The sequence below is a fragment of the Poecilia reticulata genome, linkage group LG16 (assembly GCF_000633615.1).
Source record: "Poecilia reticulata strain Guanapo linkage group LG16, Guppy_female_1.0+MT, whole genome shotgun sequence".
Taxonomy (NCBI): Eukaryota; Metazoa; Chordata; class Actinopteri; order Cyprinodontiformes; family Poeciliidae; genus Poecilia; species Poecilia reticulata.
The window spans coordinates 28,502,560-28,524,328 of record NC_024346.1 but is presented as its reverse complement, the minus strand read 5'-3'; the positions used below and the strand labels follow the sequence as shown (position 1 = coordinate 28,524,328).

The 21,769-nt window shown below is 41.2% G+C and overlaps 1 protein-coding gene across 2 annotated transcripts in view; it reads right to left on the bottom strand.

Annotated features, from left to right (window-relative positions):
• Positions 1-21,769, bottom strand: part of zfpm2a (zinc finger protein, FOG family member 2a) — a 164,842-nt gene that overhangs the window by 102,874 nt on the left and 40,199 nt on the right. For both annotated transcript variants that reach the window (XM_008431810.2, XM_008431811.2), the window contains exons 2-3: positions 18,683-18,841; positions 9,103-9,204 (exon numbers count right to left, since the gene is read on the bottom strand). In XM_008431810.2, the coding sequence (XP_008430032.1) occupies positions 9,103-9,204; positions 18,683-18,841 (261 nt within the window). The remainder of the gene's footprint in view (positions 1-9,102; positions 9,205-18,682; positions 18,842-21,769) is intronic.

Below are 21,769 nucleotides of genomic sequence, written 5' to 3'. Positions count from 1 at the left end.
AACTAACAACCATGAAGTTCCCTCATAAAGCCTCTTATACAGCGGATCAGTGGCTAAATTTGCATCGAGGCGAAGCGGCACAGGAGTACAGTGATTTGTCTAATCTCTTTGTTGCATATTTCATCATTCATCACTGTGTGTGCGGTTCGGAGAGGGTGGGGGTGTTTTCTCCACACACAGGTGACGCAGGCGACGCGAGGCCTTCGTCGGCAATCTCTTAAGAAACAAAGCGTATTTAGAGAGGTGGCAAGTCGTTGTTTACATTCAGGCACTTTGATTGCAATTTAATTTTACATCACCCAGAGCCCAGAACTCGCCGAGGAGCCGGCTGATGGACTTTCATCATCTGTATCAGCAATCGCAGTGTCAGTCATGTTTTGTGAGACTTGTCAGAAGACTTTGAATAAACCTCTGGAGGAGCGAGATAAAAACCTTCCCTTTTCTGTGGAGGAATTGCAATGATGCACGTCCAAATTTCTTGATTACATGACGAAGGAGAGACGGAGTGTGTGTGTGTGTGTTGTGGGGTGGCGGAGTGTGAGGTGGAGAGAGGGGGAAGGGGGGTGATAAAAAAATAAAAAATAAAACCTTGAACGAAAAGCCTGCGCCGAAAGTTTTCGGTTTGCTGATATAACAGTCAAGTGTGTCTATAAGTCTACTTAAAACGCTTAGGTATCAGCGGAGACAGCTGCGACACCCTCTTCTTATGATTCTGTCGAGACAGTACACTATCAAACCTTTCATAGCGCTCCCAAGCTACATTTCCGGTGACAAAAGCTTTGCGAAAAGCCTCCTGAAGGATTCATCTATATCCTAATATTTCCAATCCAATTTAAGTGGAGCAGCCGGAGTGGTCTGAGCACGAGTTTACCAATCTTTGCTTTCCAAGACTTTGCGTGCTGAAGGCTTGAGGGGTTCAATCAATGGTGCTTTGATCTCGGCTGGAACCATAATTATTTAACATTGTTACAAGGATTTCTCTAATCCATCCTACCATTAAATCCCTTTTACACCCTCATCTTCTGCAGCCTAATCTGCATCTGGGTGCGCCGTTTGTCTCTCTGCTTCATTTCGGCTCGCCCCTCCCTCCCTGACGACACCCCGACTTTATAATGGACTCGGGTGATGAGTTGGAAAATTTCTCGTTCCCCGAGAGCAACTTGACTGTTGAAATGTGTTCGCAGTAAAGTCTCGCCGCAAAGGTATCTGGAATTATTCATGCTCAGAACCAGTAAATGATGGAAGTCCAGATTCAGACCAAGATCCAGGCTGAAGAGCAAAGTGAATCGGAACCACTGCTCATCTTTAGAGCAAGGTGTGTGACAAGGACTCTCCTACATACCAGTTATTCATAATTACGGCATTTAGAGCAAAAGTCCTAGCTTAGGAAACAAGAGAACAACTCTGCGGATGTTTTGTCTTCCGACTCATAATATGTTGTGAGCCGACTTATCAACAAGTCCTATAAAAAGAGAGAGAATGCTAACGTTAGCTTAGTACCAAGTAAATACGTTTGAGAGCATCTTATTACGTCCTCTACATAGTAAGATGAAAGATTTTTTGCATTTGACTGTGTTCTCAATATTCTTTCACCATTTGTGTCGAGTCAAGTCAAGTTTATTTGCAATAGCACGTTTCAGCAACAAGGCAGTTCAATGGGCTTTACACCATAAAAACATCAAACAATAACCAATTACTAAATGAACAGTAAAAATACATTGTCAAATCTCATCATCAAAATTATTAAGAATAATCATCATGAAATATTGCTTAAAAATATTGATCAATGTTCCAGTTATTGGGAATCAAAGGCAACTGTAATCAGGTGGTGTAATCAAACAGAACCAGGAGACCAGAGTCAGAAAGTCCTTTAGTGTGTCCGAGTGGACATGTGTGAGCATTTCTAAACCCAGCTAACCTGTGTTGGAGTGGCAAAGAGGCCAAAAAAATAAGGTTTCTTTTTATTATGATTATTTCAAATGGAAAATTTTTTTAAATGCATAATTTAAAACCTCCCTATAAATGTAGGTCATTTTCTGTCCAACTATTTTAGGCAGTTCACTGAAAGCAGACATTATTCCAGGAGCTTCATGTGTATTTTGTCTCTGGGTATCTGTGAGTTTTACCTCAGTTGGGATGCTACAGTGTCTGGTTACACTTTAGGTCCAGTTTATTTCCTTCATTATCGCACATAGATGAGGACATGAAAAGCAATGAAGGTAAAATCACTAATAAAATTAGATTACTCATTAAACTTTATTGCCAAAATTAATTAAGCTTGCCATCAGTTTGCTCATCTCTAGATGTTCCTTTGACCTTTCCCCGATTTGTACTATGAACACAAAGTTTCAGAACTCCTCCTTTAATCCTTCTGATGAACTGTGGGTTAAAAATTGTGGGTCACAAAGAACACATTTTAGAATAACACACTTTGATTTTTGTTCCGTTTTCTTTTTTCTTTAGTTTACCTTAAGTTATCGACAATCGAAATAATTGCTCATTTTTATTCGACAGGTGTCCAGAACGTTTGATCCCATCTGTTTATATTGATGATCATTCTGACCTCTCAACATAAAGGGCCCCTCTGTCCTGTTGCAAATATTTGCCTGTCTGTGTTTCGGCTCGATATAAATAGCAGCATGGGTGACCGCAAACATTTGTCGAGGCACCTGCCACGGTATCACGGCCATCTGGTCCTTGGTTTTCTCCTAGCATGACATATGTGCATTAAACCTGAAATGGCCATTGTTATATTTCTCTCTTTTTTCATGTTTTTGTTCTTTGGAGTGTGGCAGAAGATGGATTGGCCACAAATCCCCCTTCTGGGTTGGCTGGAGTCAAAAAAATGAGACTTTTTTTTATATGTGAGTGAAGCTGTGCTTTCAGCATGTGCATGTTTGATGTCTTGAAAGGGAAAGAAGGGAGGGGGTGTAAAATAAATGTCTGGGATGTGTTTTTTTTTTCCTTTTAAATTTTTATTGATGTGTAAGTATTTCAGTGTGTGTGAATGTGATCTTTGGGTGAATCAGATGGCCACTCCTTCGGATGACCCCTGCCTCGCCCTGGCAGGCGTCCAGCTGGCTATAGAAACCTGGCCATCAGTCCACCGATAGAAGAGATTTGAGTAAAAAGGTAATCATATTTCTTCTGCTGCCACTCTGGCCACACTTATTTCCTCCATCTGCCCCTCCTTCTGTGGTAGGTCACTCATTTGTGACTCAAAAAAAAAAAAAAAAAATTACTTATTACGATAATGAAACAACACCATTTCCTTCTAAAGCTCTCACTCTGCTGTGATAGCAAGTTTTTCATCCTGTAAGCTGTTTTGCATCCTTCCTGGTACAAAAGCTGTACTGCCAACCTAATATGTTTTTTTTAAAGGAGGGAAGAAACTACTGGTGAAAATCAAAGCATCTAAAAGAACCTGATCCTGACTCTTAATGTCAGGTCAGGTCTGCTCCTTCGCTGGACGTCGGTGTCCAAACCATCGGTGTCTTTTACTGCATCCTCTCTGCCTTGTAAATGCCCGTGCCTTTCAAACTCCACGGCCTCAGTTTGGCACCGCGAGCTTTTAATGAAAATGTGCCTCCAGTAACCCCGACAGCCTCAACAGGGTTGTATTTTCTCCTGACTTTAGAGTGATTTTCCTCGGCCAAAGAGCAGATTTTACATCAGGTTGGGTAATGCTCTGCGTGACTTGATGTTTCCATGTGGTATGGCCGTGCCGGCTACCATCACACAGAAGGTCTCAATGCCCTTTGATGAAATGAAATGCGACCGCAGTCAGACTTCTGTATGAACAGTTTACGATCCCAAAGCGACCCGAAGAAGAAGAACTTATACGCCTCACTGCTGTGCACTGTTTACGCAAGTAATAATGGATCATTTTATGACGTGGAATAATTTAAAAGTTCATTCAGCAATGGGAGCTGTCTGGATCGTCACAAGATCATAACAAAATGAGGAAAGCTAACAAAAAGCACAACTAATAGCAATGGTCTTTTGTGGAGCATTGACTGCGACTTATGTAGACAAGTCTGTTTGGATGCATAGTCAGAGTCAGGAATGGTGGGATTGTGATGTGATACTGAGTTCATATACTCATGGATTATAATTTTCAGCCATTGTTTTTGTCCTGTGGCTTGTTTTGTTGCAGAATTATGACACATCTCACATCAATGAGGTTAAGAGTCAAAAAAGCTTCATGAACGTTCAAACTGAAGACACTTTGAAAACAGACGGATCTGTTTTAGTTCCACATAAGGAAATGACACAAATGAGATTTTTGTGTTTTAGGAAGGGGGAGTGAAAAGATTGGAATTGGGCCACTCACACTCCAGTGAAAAAGTCGGATACGGGTCACATTTGGGCAAAACAAAGCAGATTTGGATCACATTCGGCTGCTGTGTGAACGAAGCCTTTGGCTCTTAGAGTGATTCAGAAAGTAGTAACTTAACTCATTGCTTAATAAAAATCATATTTTTATTAAGCATCCATTCATTCATCATTTTTATATCCATTCATCCATGTGTCGCATCCATAAACTTTTCATATACAAATGGCTAACTTAGAACCAGTCATCCATGTTTGGATATTGCAAAATACCCAGAGAAAACTCACACATTCACCAAAGTAAATATAATAATTGCTCTCAGGCCTCAGGACCTTTATGGTGTAAGGCAGCTGGTCTAGCCACTGCACTGACCAGCCAAAGCAAAAACAAACAAACAAAAAAAACTTCTGACCATTTTACACAAAATTTCAATGGTGAAATTCCTGAAAATCTCCTGGATTCCAAACAAACCTTGCTGGGAGTTTCCTGATTTTCAGAAGAGGGTGTGGTTTACACGAGAAACCATTTAGATAAGACGGAGAACAAGTTCATTAGCACAGTTAGCTAACACCATCCACAATTAGCCTCGAGGAGAGCAAGTGGGAGAAACCGAGTCAGATCCCTATCGGCGCCAGTCTCTGAAAACGAACACAATGGCTCGACGCCCTATCTCAGGAATCAGCGTCTGATTGGGAAACATCCGTGACGAGGAGTGAACACAAGACAGAAGATCAGTGTGGAGACTTGCTTAAGGACATACTTGTAGAGAGAATGAGAGTGAAAGAGAGAGAGAGGGAACTCACTGGGTGTTCCACATCAGAGACCCGGCTCTCTGAACAACACAGAGAGGAGCCGGCTATCAGATTAATAGTGACTCATTCAGCTCGCTCCTCCACCGTTCCACACAGAAAAGACAATCAGAGAACACGAGGCAATCGTGGACAGCACTTGACATGACTTACTAAAGTAGAGATGAAATGCGGCGAACATACACACACACACACACACACACATACACACACACACACACAAAAAAAAGAGCGTTCAATTACAGGATGTAGATTGTAAAAGGCTTTTGTTGTTACTCAGCAAAAGGGAAAACGGGCATGGAGGTGCTTCAATAGAGTCACCAAAGCAGGTGGGCTTGTTCCGAGTCAGCCCACCTCATTAAAAGGCTTCGCTCACTTTTAATGTGGCGGACATTAACACGGCCCATTCAGATGCACGCACGCGCGCTGTGATTAAAAATTATCTGTTGGTGATCCTAATCACAGCTGCTTAAACTTAAGCCAAAGAATAACAAAGAACTTCTGAATGTCGAAACTATCGGAACATTTACAAAGAGATTAAAGGGGAGACAGTCTCCAACTAAATAAATTTGCTTTTAATCACTTTAAACAGGAAGTCATGTCATTTCAAATGTCCCTATCTGATTGTCTGATTCTCCCCCCTTTATTCAAATTATAACATGCCCATCTGACTTTTCCCGGCACAATGGGAAAAATTAAAAAGGGAAATGACCTTTCATGGCAGCAGTGATGAGAGAGTGAATGGCATTATTATGCGGCGAGATTAATTTCGGCCCACTTTACGCCGGCCCATTGAGAAAACGCAGCAGGGGCGTGAATGCCTCGCTGTACATCGTTCATTAATCGGCCGGTACATAATACAAATGTCAAGCAAACAAGTGGGAGATGTTGAACCGATAACCTAGCCGCAAAAGTATTCACACCCCTTGAACATGCCACGTTTTGTCACATTACTCGAACGCCAGTGCATTTAATTGGGATCTTATGTGACGGACCAACAAAAAGTAGTGCATTTTGGTAAAACAGAAGGAAAACGAGACATGATTTTTAAAGTTTGCGAATAAAAATCTGAAAAGTGCACAATTGTAATTAGTAGCAGAAATTCCTACATTTCACCTGTGAATAATTCAGTCTTCGGGTAGTGGTTTGTCAGGGAATATTTATGAACTGAAACTGTTGAAACAATAACTATTAGAGACGGACTTAAAGTTTTATCACAGTATTTTGTGGTACTAGAGTGGCGAGAGGAACTCTTTACGTCTTTGACTGCATGGCATAGCAATCAAACCCCCACAAATACTGCTCTTTAAAACCATTTTTAATGCTCATTTTTAGGACACCAGTCAAATAAAAAAGTATGATTTCTATCACAGTACAACACATGCTTTTAATCAGATTTTCAACTTTATTGATATTTACTGATGCTCTCACTGAACAAAAAAGTGTAGAAAAGTGTAGAAAACAGTAAAAAAAACAGCAATTCCGACAATATGGACTGTTTAGGATTTTTTAAAAACATTATAAATGGAAATTTATTGTGAAAACAACAAATCAAAATTCTTATCACGATAAGAAATTTATCACAATAAATGATAAATGATACAATAAATGCCTAGCCCTACAATTAGTAAGCGCTGCTTGTAGTTAGAAACAAACCCTGTAGGAGAAACAGCAGCATGGAAGGAGGTACTCTGGTCAAATGAGACCAAAATCAAACTTTACATCCTCCTTGCAACATCCAATGCTACACTGCATATCAACCTGAACATACCAACCACATAGTGAAACATGGTGGTGGCTGCATCATGCTGTGTGGGTGTCTTTCCTTAGTATGAATGGGGAATCTCCCTGGATTTCCCCCCCCAAAAAAAACAGTATCAGCCAAAATCCTCAGGATTTTTAAAGATCGATCACCAGCGATGCGTCAGAAAACTGCAATCGGTGCAACCCTAGAACGAAAGACTCATGCAGCCAGTTGTCATTTTTTTCTTCACAGATTAGGACAGAGCATAGGATGTTTTTGACAACTTGGATCCAGACATGTTGTGCTTTTGTAAAACATGAAATATGCATCAACTCTCATATCACTACCTCCAGAGTTTAACTTCCCTCACTAAAAACAAGAGACACTTTGTCTTCCATGAAATCCCAACTTTCCTCTCTCCCTCCCTGCCAGCTGCCTGTCCAGCCTCGTGGTTCTGAGCCCCTAATTCTCATTCTAATGACTAAGTGAACGAGGAAGCATAATTACAGCCAGTCATACATCCAGTCATGCTACATCCATCCTTCTCTTTCACAGTAGTATTTTTAAGCTCAGCGTTTTCTCGCCCAAAAGCACTTTTTTTTTTCTTTTTTCTTCTTCCCGCCGCTTGTGATGCCTTCTTTTTGTCACGGCCCCCATAGTTCTGAGCTGACCCCCTCAGCCCTGTCTCCTGACTGATCACAGTGATGGTTTATTACTGTCGTCCCAGCGCTCTTATCTTTAGCCAGCAATGCTCATTTCCTTCCCCAGATTTAAATGCAAATGTGAAATTTAATGATAAATGCATTATCTGATAGGTGCGATAACACTGATTCACTGTCAGTATAAAATACACACCCCAGGGGGCTTTGAGCTAGCGAGGAAAACTTGCCCAAATCCACTTTTTTTTTTTTTTTTACAGCTCTCGCTTTTTCATCTCCCTCTTTCTCTCTCTCTCTTTTTTTTTACAAACTCATGTACCTGGAATAAATTCTGGAGGTCATTTTATGCAGTAAAAGGAGTCATATTTTGTCTGTTCAGCAGTGTGTGTGCAGGCTTTGGCTGAACAGCGATTGCCGTGCAACAATCTAGCTCCCTCTATTATCCGTCTCTCCCACAAACATTTTGGAGAAAGTGCATCTAGGCTGGATGATATGATTCTTTTAAGTAGAGCAGTCACTAAAATGTGTCTTGTTTAAATCACCAAATATAACTGAATAGTCTTGACTTCCAACTTATTTATTAATCTTTAGTTAATTTTAACAGTTTATAGTTTAAAGAGGACTTTTGATATTAAAACATCAAAAATATTTCACATCAAAGCTAGGTCTCCAAAAATTAAATAACACTGTAAGAATCCAGCTGAATGTTAGCCTCTAAAGATGCCAAAGTTAGCATCTTCTCTTGGAGCTTCCTCTCCATGCTAAGCTAAAGGTACGACTTAAAATGTTATGGCATTTACTGAAATGGCAAAAAAAGTGTCAAACTATTTTTAAAAAATGTTGTTTTGGCTATAAATCTAACAGTCAGAGCATCACAAAAATAAACTGCTCTAAAAGATAAACGTCATCAAACAAGCTACCGGTCTGCTAAACAGTAGAAAATCATTTCATTCAGTCATATTTTAAACATTAACAGCATTTTATTGCTATGTTCAAACAATTGCTCCAACACGAGTGGTAACAGTGATATGTGGATTTGTAGCATCATCGAGAGTTTATTGTTACGCTGTGAGAGAGTATAAGATTTTTTTAAATCAAAATATTTTTTGTACAATAATGAAAATGACCCATTTTTAATTTCTAATCTGAAAAATTTAAGAATAAAAACCCGACAGGTCAAATCTGGACTTAAGTTGTTGATTTATGAATCACTTTCTCGAAAGAAAATGTGGATTCTTACTTTGATCATAAATCTGGATTTACATTAGAAAACCTTATGATGGTGTCACTATTGATGATGATGATGATGATGATATCAGTTGCGATAAATCAACATGTTCCTTGCTGCTCTCTTCTTTATCTGTGGTTCCAACATTCTCTGTGACCTTTAGCCTCCTGGAGGTCTCCATCAGCCATCAGGTGTAACGATATATTTCTGATTTAATGTGCAGTCCTGCTTAAAAACCCACCCACCCTGTTCATTTACCCTAATCACCACCAAAATATCTTTCCTTTAAACCATGCAGGGCAATAAAGTGATAGAGATGCTGTTCTTACTTGGACCATCCCATTCTTCAGGCCCAGCAGCAGCATTCCTGCTCTTCTCTCCTTGGCCCTCCATTTCCACATCTCCTGCTTCTCGGTTGCCGTCCTCTTCTCCTACAAAAGGTTAAAAAAAAAAAAAAAAAAAAACATAAGTCCCACAAAGCACACATGAGAGCAAACGTCTCCACAAATTTAATGTTCAAAAACCTAATTTAATTAAGTGCTTGCATTATAGACTGCTCTGCCCTTCCAGAGGGTACGCACTTATGGACTTTGGATCGTGTCCCAGCAAGAATCACTTGCTTTTATAACTCTTTCCTGCAACATTTGAGCCATTGTGTGTTTGTCGCTTATGTATAGCTTTGTACATGCGCGCCTGCGATGAGCTCACCGGGTCCAGCTGTGTACTTCTGTGTGAAAGGCCTTCCCAGGAGGACTTGCGGGGACAGGAGGAAGCCCCGTGGAACAGGAAGGAAAGCAATGTGTGGGAGAGAGGTGGCTATTTATTACCCTTTGATCTATTGTGGAGCAAGCTAGAATGTGTGTTATAGGATGTAGGGGGCTGATTTACAGTCTCGGGGCTCACACACACACACACACACGCCCTGCTAAAGGATATTTGGGTATCTCTCTGCAGGATGTAAGTACCTAAAAGGCCGAGTTAAACACAGTCTGCGGCGGTAGCGCCGAACGGGAGGGCTTGTTGAGCGCTCGCTGATACACTTACTGTAAAAATAAAATCTATTTTTGCATGTCTACAGTAAGCACAGTTTGCGCTCAAAGTTTATGGGAACATAAATCAGTGCTTAGGAGGTGCCTCCAGTGTGGCGCTCTGAATAAATCCAATGTGGCCGACACAGCGGCTGCACAGTGTGTCTCCGAACTGCGAAACTCGCTCGGGGCGTGCGGCGGCTGATGGCTTGTAGTGGAACATTTTCCTTCACTTTTGTCACCAGATCTATTTCACTCCTTTGATGTTTTAAACCCAATAGTGAACGGTCAAGGACAGGCAGGCCAGGATTAAAACGATGGATTACTTTATGCATTCTCCACAGAAAAAGGATGCGGACAGTGCCATTTATTGGAACCCTGGATAAAGATGTGTCGAAAGCCTTGAAATACAGTCATCTTTTTGCAGTAGTGTAACGTCCACTTAGTTTTGTCCTTTATGCATTTCATAAGATGGGAATGTGCAGAGAGGCGGATCTTTGACCATTTGGTTTTAGACGATCACTGTAGATCATCTACAGTGCTGGTTAGCCTCTCCTTTCTTTAGTTAACCATAAAGTGGTCATTTAGGTCTGAGGACTGAGATGGTCATAGAAGAACGCTTACTTACTGTCTGGGGAACTATTTCTGTGTTGATTTGGCTTTACAATTGGAATTATTATCCTTCAGAAAGTTGTGGTGTCTGGTAAACCTAAAGTCACTGGATGTTCATTTATAGCCCTTTAGCTGTCAGGAGAACACCGGTGTCCTCATGGACCTGCACTGACTTGCATGCAAATGCTTTTGGGTGACAGTGAAGGATTAAACCCTCCTTGTAGTTTGTAGTTTGGACCTCATAATGCCATGAATATTCACAAAGTTCCCAGGACTTCTGGCAGATAGGACAAAACCACAGTATTTCATATCCTCTGTTATTTTTGACAGTGGGCATAAAGTGTATTCCACCTGTCAATCCTATTTTACACCAAACCCTCCACAGCTAGTTGTCAAAAAAAGATCAATATGAATCTCATCTGACCAGAAAACACAGTTACAGTTAAAGTCTCAGCAAACTGAAAATAAACTCAACGTGATTTGTTTATTATGGTTGAGCAGAAACAGCTTTTTCCAGCTGTGCCTCCCTAACAACGAAAATATCTCAGTTCCATTTAACAGTAGACCGATGTCTATTTAGGGTTAGAGTTAAGGAAGATTGTAGATATTAGCGCCTGCGGTAGTGCTGCGATGATTTCTACTGTACATATTAAAACATATTAAGTAAAATTTAGTGTTGGAATTATTAAAATCTGCAATTCTAGGTATTTTCAGAGGGGGATCTTCAGTTTTCATGAGAAAAAACCCTGTGGAAATGGATTGTTACTGTATTTTGAAGGTATTTTTCAAGAGTACCAATCATGCTAGTGGTGATTTTGGTTAAGACAAATATTCCCAAATGTGGGACTTTTTAGTACTGACATTATATGTTTTTTTTCTGCCAATATGTCACTTCAATAAAATGTAAATTTGTTTGAATGCTGTTTACACATCTTTACCAGTGGTGTCCATAAACAGGGCAGATTGATGAAAACATATACTCTTTTCAACCTGAGAACCAGCTCGATATGCTGCAACCGTCGCTATATAAATGCTTATCATCGGTTGTTTACTTTATGTTTGTGATTTCCAGCTTTGTGGTGTCACACTTCCTGTGCCACAGCCCACAGGACACTGTCCATCCTCAGTTTGGTTCATCTCCAGATCAAGCACTCACACTGTGCTTGTTTAGCTTTTTTTTTTTTCCTGACATGGCTCACTTCAAAGAAGGCAGCAAATGTTGCCAAAAGGATGTCAGCTTTCTGCCTCACTAAAATAGGAGATGCACTGGTAAAAAAAAAAAAAAAAGTGATACTGAGGGGAAGTCTTCAGAAATGTCCTACTTACAGTCCATGAGGTCACTATGACCCAGTTTTGCTTATACAAGTGTCTGCCTGGGCTGGCAATTCTCCCGCCGCTCCTCCTTCCTCCCAGTGTATTAACGAGGAGCCCACTCAACTCAATTCCCCCCACTATTTATTGTTGGGCCCGGAGATCCTCTTTAGCATACCAGGCTCGTATTATGATGAGCATAACAAAGGCGTGTATCACAGTTCCTTCCAATGGAGCGGAGTTTGCAGGGAAAAAAAAAAAAAAAAGGAGCTGGTGAGATAACATTAAAGGCACTACCTTGATCTCAGGCGAACATGCTAAGCCCTGTAACGAAACGTATTGGAAGTGTTTAATTACAGCCCGGGAAATGAAGCTACAAGATGATTCCTTAATTAAGCAGTGATTAAGGATTTTCTGCCTTCTATCTAATGCAGTTTGCAGTGCATTTTAAACACAATCGCCCAGGCAACCTCACAGGGAACAATGTCACAAGGCTTTGATGAAGTTTCCGGGCACAAATGTCTGTAGGAAAAAAGAAAAAAAAAAAAGCAGAGAAGTGGAAGAAACGCTGCAGCAGCATTCCACTATTTCGCAGCTGCAGTTTAACATTTTTAAAGATCCATCTGATATGAACCAACTGATTGAGGTGCTCCATTTCATTTCTGCTCTAAGTAATCGAGACTCTGCCTTGTTTCATAATTCGAAATGAAACCCTCTGCGGTGTTATCAAAGAAGACAGATTGTCAATGATCTTCCTCGACATTATCGACTGTAATTTACGTCTGGCTCAGGCCCCCTTTCACAATTCGGATCGAATGGTCGCATTTAAGGATGAGTGGAGGAAGACTAAGGAGGGCAGGAGGGACGGGGGGAGGGGCCGGGGAGGCAAGGCGAGCTAGAGCGGCCCGCTGTGTTCTGGGTTGGCGGGCATGGAAGAGGAGCCAGTGAGCTGTTAAAATCAGCCCTATCGCTGCTCCATCAAAGGACGGCTCTCCAGCCAAATCACAGCCGCACGCAGCGGGCCACGCATTCGGGTCAATAAGCTTATAGGCGATTTACACAAACAATTCCTCGAGCAAGGTAGCAACAAAGTCATATTGGCTTTTCCTCTCCCTTTTAGCTTTGTCTCTGCTCAGAAAAGCCCTTGAAAAATGTCAATCTGTCGTGTGTGACTTTAAGGAGCTCAGAGCTCTCTAATCCCGACCACAGATTCTAAAGAACGGTCGCAACGGCAATGTATCACAATAAATTATTTTGGCTAATGTCAAAGCTAATGTCGTAATGCGAGCTGTTGCTTCTTAGAGAAAGATGTCATTTTGCAGCAAGTTTGTAGAAAAGTGAAGAGATCCCCAGAACGATTCAAAGGGCTAACAGTTGAGGTCTCTGCTTTAGATGATCATGTCCACCGATCTCATAGCCACCCCACTGTTACCAACTCAGTGACTTTCTTGCTTATATTTAGCAACATTTCAAAATCTGAATTTGCAGGTCAGGTTTTTTAAAGCTTGGTAATCAATAAAACTGTAATCGGTGCACCCCTGGATAAAATATCTGTCCACTTCAGGTAAGGGAACTATTACTGATAATATCACAGAACTTTACATGAAACAAATCTGAGCTATACCCTTAAGGTATGTACTCTGGAGTTTTTGGCTTTATTATTTGAACCTACACACACTTTCTAAACCCGTCGCTGTAGCTGGGTCGTGATTTCAGGACATTTGATTGGAGGACTGCTGTTCCCCCCTCCTTCCGCCTCTGATACGGGATGCTGCCATGTCGATGCAGATTATGCCGCAACAGATGAAGTCAATTCCAGAAAGCAACATTTTATCACTAAAGTCAAGCATAGCTGTAAGACTTCTCTGCTATCTGACAAAAAAAGAAAAAAAAGAAAAACAAAGTGGGGGTTTGGAATTGCCATGCAATTTGTGGCGGGCACAGCACTCCAACGGAGGGAGGCTATTAGAGAAATGCCTTGGCACTGTCTCTTTAAATGCCAATAAATTCCCATCATTACAGAATCTGGCAGTTTTCCTCCCCGTCTGCAGCCCGGGCCTTTATCTCGTTCTGCCTCAGTCTTTGAGCATGTAGATCTGGCCCAGTTAGATTGTCATACTTAACAAACATTAATGATTAATTTCCTCCACTGAGTCAAATGGGGCTAAAGGGATGACTCGATTCATCTTATCGCGCCGCAAATTAGCATTTCCCCATATTCTCCAGCATCAACTGTGCATTAAAAATTCCACATTTACCATTCCGGGCACTGGCAGCTGTGAAAGGCGATCTTTCCTCCTGTGTTGCTGGAGATTCTGATTACTACTGCGTTACACAAAGACTAATTAATTCTGGGACTCTCTCCCTGCCCTGCTTCATGCCTCCGACTGAAGCGAGCGAATTTCCTCACAGAGAGGATATTGAGGGGTCAAGGTGGGTTTTTCATCCGCTACGCCAAAAGTCCTGCAGCCCTTGCTTTCACCTATCGCTTCTGCTCTGATAAAATGTTTCCACCCCATTGGAATTCCTATCGTTTGTAGAGGACGGCGCATGGGAGCGCAAGCGTTCACGTTTAGTTGTTATTGATATATCCTGACACACAGGGAGCGACAATAAAAATCAGGCAGTCTGAGGGCAAAAAATAAAAAATAAAATCATGGAATACGACTTCCCAAAAAGGTTTTTTTTTTTTTACACAGAGGAAATGAGACACATGAAGTGACATGTAAATTTACTGTCACAGCCGAGATGGGAAGTCATTTGTCATCAGACAAGACTTGGACCGCTCAAAGGGAACAGCTTGTGGCAACATCCTGTGCTGAACTCCACATATAGCCAGCAATAAAACGGGGGGTAAACCAGCAAGGTGAAATTTCACAGTTTCAGTAAAAGAAAAAAAGAAGGAGGAAAAAAAAATCTGCCACTGAAAAGGAGTCTTTTTCACAATTCCAGAGCCTGGCTCTTTCAGCGGGGAGTAAATCTTAGCTGTGGAGTCGTGTGTATGTGTGTGTGTGTGTGTGTGTTGATCTGCACGCTTTTTCACAAACAGAAAAAGCTCCCATAAATGTGAAATTGAGGGGAACTTGTTTCAGGTAAGATTCTTGTTTAATCACCTGAGAGAAGAAAGGTTATTTCTTTATATGTTAGTCCATTTGTCTTCGCGACTTTGAGAGGCGGACAGGCTTTCTTTAAAATGCCATGTACGTTAAAACGTGTTTGCTCTCCACGGGGTGCTGATCCGTTTTCCCCCAGCTGTTTTGAGCACAGCATTTGAAGCACAGCAGACATCTTTAGAGGCGACAAAGACTTTCACTGCAAAAACTTCTTGAGGTTGGACTTTAATAAACGCGGGTTTGTGTCACAATTAACGCAATTAATTGCCATGGCTTGACGAAAATGTGCTAATTAATTGAAGATGATTTAAGCAAATCGAAGGCAGTGAATATATTTTGAAATATTCTCCAATTTACAGAAACAACTCCTTTAACCTCTCCACAATCGTTATCAAAATAGGTCCCAAACTTTGACGTATTTTATTGGGACTGAATATGACTGACATAAGGTATTGTATAACTAAATAAAAATGATACAGCAAACAGTTTTAATATGGTTGTAGCTGCAATTACAGTTTCAAATCCTTTGGGGAGAGCATTTACTCTCAACTTTTGCCTCAGAATAGTTATTTTGATGTAGTGTTGAACTATGACTAGGCCATTTGAACACACAAATACACTTTGATTTAAGCCGCTAGAAGGTGAACCTCTGTCCTGATCTCTTGTTTTTTTGCTGACTGTATTAGTCTACACTCATCTTACCATCAACTTTGACCAGTGTCCTTGTTTCTGCTAAAGAAAAGCATCCACACAACATGACGCTGCCACTACCGTGTCTCACTGTTGCTAAAAAACTGTCTGAATATATAAACTTTTCACATTTTGAATAAAATAAAAAGTAAAAATAAAATTGAAAATCATGCTTCCATTTTTTTTCCTTCCACTTCCTAATATTCCACATTGTGTTGGTCTTTCATTAAAGTACAGATGCACCGATCTGCTTTTTTCACTTCAGATACAGACGCTGATATCCGAGGTTTAGCATCAGCCGATACTAATCCGATGCAGAAAAACAGTGCCAGATTGACTTAAACCATTTCTTTTCTTAAAAAAAAACCCCCCAAAAAAACCAAAGACATAAATATATTGAATTGCAAACTTATTTGATAACTCTGCCCCAGTACAACTCACTGAAATACACTAACAATTTCACAAGCTTGGACAAACATGTAAAAAAACAACACAACTTTAATCTGTTCAGAAAACTGAGACAAAAACAATAGTTGTACCACCTTGTTCAAACATGTAAAAAATAAACTGCAACAAATCTTCTTTGAAATGGTTCAGAAAATTCAATTACAAATTCTAAATATAATGTAAAATAACTAATAAAGCATTATGTCTCTCAGAGCACAAAGCATATAATTTAACTGAACAGATCCGTCCTTATGGATCAGGCACAGACACCCTGAATTTGATTTCAGTATCGGGGCCGACACAGATATTAATATCAATCAATGCATCTCTAATCAAAAGGCAATGAAATACATTGATGTTTGTGCTTGCAACGTGAGAAAATGTGAAAAATGAATGTTGAAGAAGTGTGGATACTGTTGCAAGCCACTGTACAGAGGTTAAAAGGGAAAAACAAAGATCTCATATGTAGATGTATTGGAGCATAAGCAGCCGGTGATGAGGTGAAGAGATTCACAGAAAACCAAGATGCAACTTCTGGAAGTGACTTTGGGAAGGTCTGGAAGAAATGAGCGCTGATATGTCAATGGCCTCAAAAATCCCATGAGAGAGCAAGGCACAATGAAGGACTCAACCATGAAGAGACTTCAAGGTTCCCCGGCCTCAGACCACAAACGGGACGTCAAGGTGCTCCGCACACTTATCTAGGGGAGTCCCCTTTTTCTGCGAGGGTAAGGCAAAATGGCTGAGTCTTTGGTGGCATTCAACTTCCTGACCTTTGCGCCTTTAAGCGGCTTTGCTTCTTCACCGCTCTCTGATCAAAGTTAATAAGTGCTTCATATGTTAATGAAAATTTGTACTCCTCTTTGTGTTCCTACAGCTTTTTAATACCTATTATGGACTGAAACTTTTAATGGAGGTTTTAGGTCCCCCTGACAAGCCCATTTCAGAGAGTGACTACACAGATACAAGGCTAAGCTAAGACCGGAGAGCCGCTGCTCAGTGGAGGAACCTCACACGGGAGACCTTATTCTCGGGGAAGCAGCCGGAGATAAAGGCCATGGGATGAGTGGCTGCCTTAAAACCCACGTTCAAGTCCGCACAGGGCTAATTACAGCATGCCATCGCATTTGAGAGGGTTTAGTTAATCAAGGGCTCTCTCTCTCTCTCTCTCTCTCTCTCTCCTTTCTATAGTCGAGGAATAACACACTTAAACCATTTAATGCAGCCAGGATTGCATCCTGTTTAATTCGCAGCAATTTCACATAAGTGGGGTAAATTTAAGCCACTATGACATTAGTTTTATACAGATCTAATTGAGGAAAGGATCATAAGGGAGGAAGGGTGCGGCTACACCTGAAGATAGCACAGAGTTTGGCACGCGGAGAACCGAGCAGTGGATAGTACATCACTTAGGTCTTAGGAGGCAATGGGGGGACTTAGCTACTGTAAGCTTAGATAGGGAAGTAATACAAAACAATCTGACTGCTAAGGCTTGTGTGTGACAAAAACAGATTCCCAATGCCCATGGAAAGAAGTATTTGACATTTGGGATTGCTGTGTAGTGTTGAGTTTATAAAAAAAAAAAAAAAAAAAAAACACGGAAAGAAGATTTGAGTCCTAGTTTTGGGAGGTTTTATCAAAACAAAGGGAGTATCAAGCGGCTCTTTCAAGGTTCTTTGAAGATTTCCGGGACTTTTCTACTTTTTTTTGCCCCGCTCAACCACTGCAGCCGCCGTTGTATACAGCACCCATCTATTTCATGGCTATTGGGTATATTGGAGGCTCATTGCGTTGTACTTTGAAGTTTAAGGAAGGGTACAATACGAGGAAGACAAAGAAACGGGGCGAAACAACCGAGACGTCGCCAGTAATTGCAATTTCTAAACAATTGCAACTTTTTCGCCCTCCCCCGAGAACAAAAGAAAAACGGTATTGATACGATTACTGGGGCGAAGCCTACCCGAAACATGAAAGATTTGTTTTGTCCCGACTAATGTAATCCCACGAGGCACATCAGTTTAGAAGTGTGGAAGAAATAGCTCTAAACAAAATGTTTCCTTTGAAAAACGAACGAAGGGGCAGACATTCAAAGCACCGGTTCTTCATTAAAAAGTCAAATTTGAGGGTTTCGTGTGCCAACAAGAGCGGGGGAGAGGGGCCCACCTGGGGCCAGCGAGTGCCACACAACCCGAGGGTACGAAGAGGAAGGTTCGGCTGGGATACGGGGTGGGATGGTAAGGGGGGAGCCTGTCATCTTCACACTGTAACCCGAAGCAGACCGCAAATTAGCTCCTGTGATGGCAAGGTGTGACTGAAATGAAACAAACACACAAAGAGGCAATCTAATTGAATTGCAGTTCAAAGAGGACCGGAGCGCGCTTGGCGACGCCGCGGCGCTTTAAAGTGCTGGACCTCGGAGCAGCGGCAGGTGCTGGCGAGCGTGCGCAAGGCCTCTTGTTGGCCCGGTATATACCACAGTCAAACCTCACAGTGCTATCATTGTCAAAACTAATTTTTCAAGCAAATTTTAAAAAGGGGGGGAGGCCATCTTCCTCTCAGATCAAACCGTCGCTCCCGGAATCAAATATCAGGACTCAAGGAATGACTCTCAAACGCCTACAAGCTCCGCCAGGAATATTTGAGCAAGTTTTAAGTTAACTTTTAGGGTTTTGGAGTCAGCGTTATGCTTAATATCCACCCCCTCTCACCTTTGTTGCAGAAGTACTCCATGTCTTCGCAGTTCATGTTCTCGCTCTCAAACTCGGCCGTGAAGTTCTCCTCCACCGAGAACTCGTCTTTGGCCAGGAGCTCGTTCTCCTCCGAGACGCACTCCTCCTCTTCTTCCTCGAGGCCATCCTCCAGAGGACCTAAGGGAACACACACGCACACACACACGCACACACACATAAGGGGGAAATGTTCAGAAGTTTCATCACATCCTTCAGGCTTTCAAGAATAAATAAAGAACTTCTGCTTCTCTGTTTCTTGCAATCCAATCCATTCACATGCAACTCCTAACTCTACGCTCTCCATCTACGTTCAGGCGTTTAGTTCAGGTGCAGACAATAAAAAATATGTTTTTTTGTTGCAATATTTCACAAAGTCTTTCCACTATAGCTGCAGCTGAAGCCCTTTGTGAACGGCGTGCTGGTGAGAGAAGCGAGTTGACACGTAGCCAAGGTGAGCCTGATGTTAATCCTTCTACCTGCAAAACAAAACCTCACAGATGGAGAGGGGGGGGAAAAGATCCTTTAGACTTTTCATACAGGCATCAGCATGGGAGGGGGAAAGAAAAAAAGAAAATACTTTTATTAATTTGTTAGCCTTATCACAGGGTACAATGTTGATTTTCCATTTACATTCCATGCCTCCGGGTAATACACCAGTGCAATCTTAAAGGAGACACTTTTCCGTGTGATTAATTTTTTCTTTTCCCCCCTCTCTCCCTCTCTCTGTGCAATATTATTTCTTTAAATCTAAATGATTTCAGAGTTTTGCTCGTAGCTGTACATCTCTTTTTGGTATTTGCATATTACAATTTTTGGCTTCAATCAATTGCTGTTGATGGAATTACTGTACTGCTACCTGAATTGTATTAGTTTTTAAAGGGGGGGGCATCTCACCCGGCTTTTGAATGTTATTAAGATAATGGTGCATCTTGCACACATTTCTGTGTCTTGAAAACATGTCTGCGGTGTGTTTTTCTTTTCTTTTTTTCTCTGGGAATTACCATAAAAAAGAAAAATGATGAAACACGATGAGTTTTAGTTTGTTTCTAAAAGAATGAAATAAGGGACAAAGGACAAAATTAGCTTTTTATTATATTTATAAAGGAGGAACCATATCAGAAATGGAGCTTTTAGTGGCAGTAGTGCAGTTTTTATATACCAAAAAAAAAAAGTAATTTTAACACAGTTTCTACACATTTTATCAAAAACAAACGTTCCATAGTTTTCCAGACCTCAGTTTCTAGAGTGCTACAAATTGTAAGATAATAACTTCTTGTGAATCTTTACATTACAGGCAGCTTTCATGTTTGGAACCTGCATCAACTAGAGACTGACACAAGGAAGAAAGCAAGGAAGGAAGGGCACAAGGAACTGAGAAAAAAGAAAACAAATGCAAGAAAGAAAGTAGAACACAAGGAAGGAAGAAATATTAAAGAAAGGAAGGAAGGAAGGAAGGACTATAGGAAAACAAATACAAGTAAAGGAATATGGGAGGACACAAAAGAACAAAGAATTTATACAAAGAAGGAAGGAAAGAAAGGCAGTGAGGAAAGCATGGAAGAAGAACGAAAGAAATAACACAAGGAAGAAAGGAAAGAAAGTAAAATTGGAAAGAGTCACAGGGAAAGGAGAAAGGAAGGACACAAAGGACAGAAAAGGGTAAGAAGGAAGGTTAAATAGGGAAAGATGCAACAAAGAAGTAAACAATAATGGAAAGAAAAGAAAACTATGAAGGAAAGAAAGGCAGGGGACTAGGCTGAAACGGGGACAAAAAGAAGAAAATAAGTAAGAAAGGATGTGGAACTGGTATAAACACACAAGGACATAAAGGAGGAAGGAAGGACACAGTGAAGCAAAGAAGGGAGGAAGGAAACAACTTTCAGACAACGGTTCAAGGGATTTAGTCAAGAAATTACATTTTACTATTCTAGACTTTCTTTTTCCATACTTAAATATAAAAAAAATCCCAAACCCATTTTCAGAGTTTTCTAGAAAGCTTCTTTTTATACAGAACCTTGCTAAATTTCTTGCAAAAAAAGAAGCAGTAGAGTCAACTGGTGATGCATTTCATGTCCCTCTTGTCACCTGAGTCCTGTGTCTTCATCACTCCAACAGGGCGCACTCATCTCCTCTACAAGCCTCTCAGTGTTTGTTCTTGTTGCAGGAGGGCGGCTGGACCCTTCAGCTTTAATAAAGCAATAATTTCAGCTCAGAAAATCACGGGGCCGGCGGGCCTCTTCCCGTTTCTCTTTCTTCCCTCATAAAAAAAAAAAAAAAAAGTGGGGACCCCCCCTGATGTCCACAAACCGCTTGCTCTTTTCATTAGTCTTATAAATTACTCCTTTGTAGAATCCGGCGTCGGCAGGAGCCCCGGACATGAAAAAGAATTAGCGGCCGGCTCTCTAATAGACGCTGCGGAGGGCCGAGTGCCGCTTTTTTAAATGAGGATACAGTTTTATGATCTTATCTGATGCCTTCTGCTGATTCGCAGAGCAGTGAAGTGAGGCGTGAAGTGACTCGATGAGTCCACCATCGCTGAGGATGATACCAGGAGATAAATATCACGGCATCAAGGCGAGGTGGGGCGGTGTGGGGTGAGGGGAAGCTTGTATGAACGGCGTTAAAAGCTTCTGCCGAGGCAAATGAAGACGGCGTGAGAGAAAGCAAGAGAGGGGGGCCAAATACATTTCTATACTGCTATACTGCGCGGTTTATACACATTCCATTACACAGCTGAATGAGAACCGTGTGTACAACTAAATGATTCTTCCTCTGTTGCTCGCAAAAATACAGCAGCGCCGGAAAATAGACCTACAGTGTTGCGAGATAATAAGAGTAAAGGGAGATTACAGATAAACTTCATGGTCAATAAGACACAGAGATTAGGTAGATAAGATGAGATAGAATTGAGGTTTAATAGACTCAGAATAAGGGCATCTCACTTCCCCACTCTAGCAGATAGTAACTAAATGGAGCATTTTCAGACTGATAGAGATACTGGTGGGCCTTCCTGAATATGGAAAGGAATGAAATATTCCAGACATTAAAAAGGGGGGTAGCCCGGGC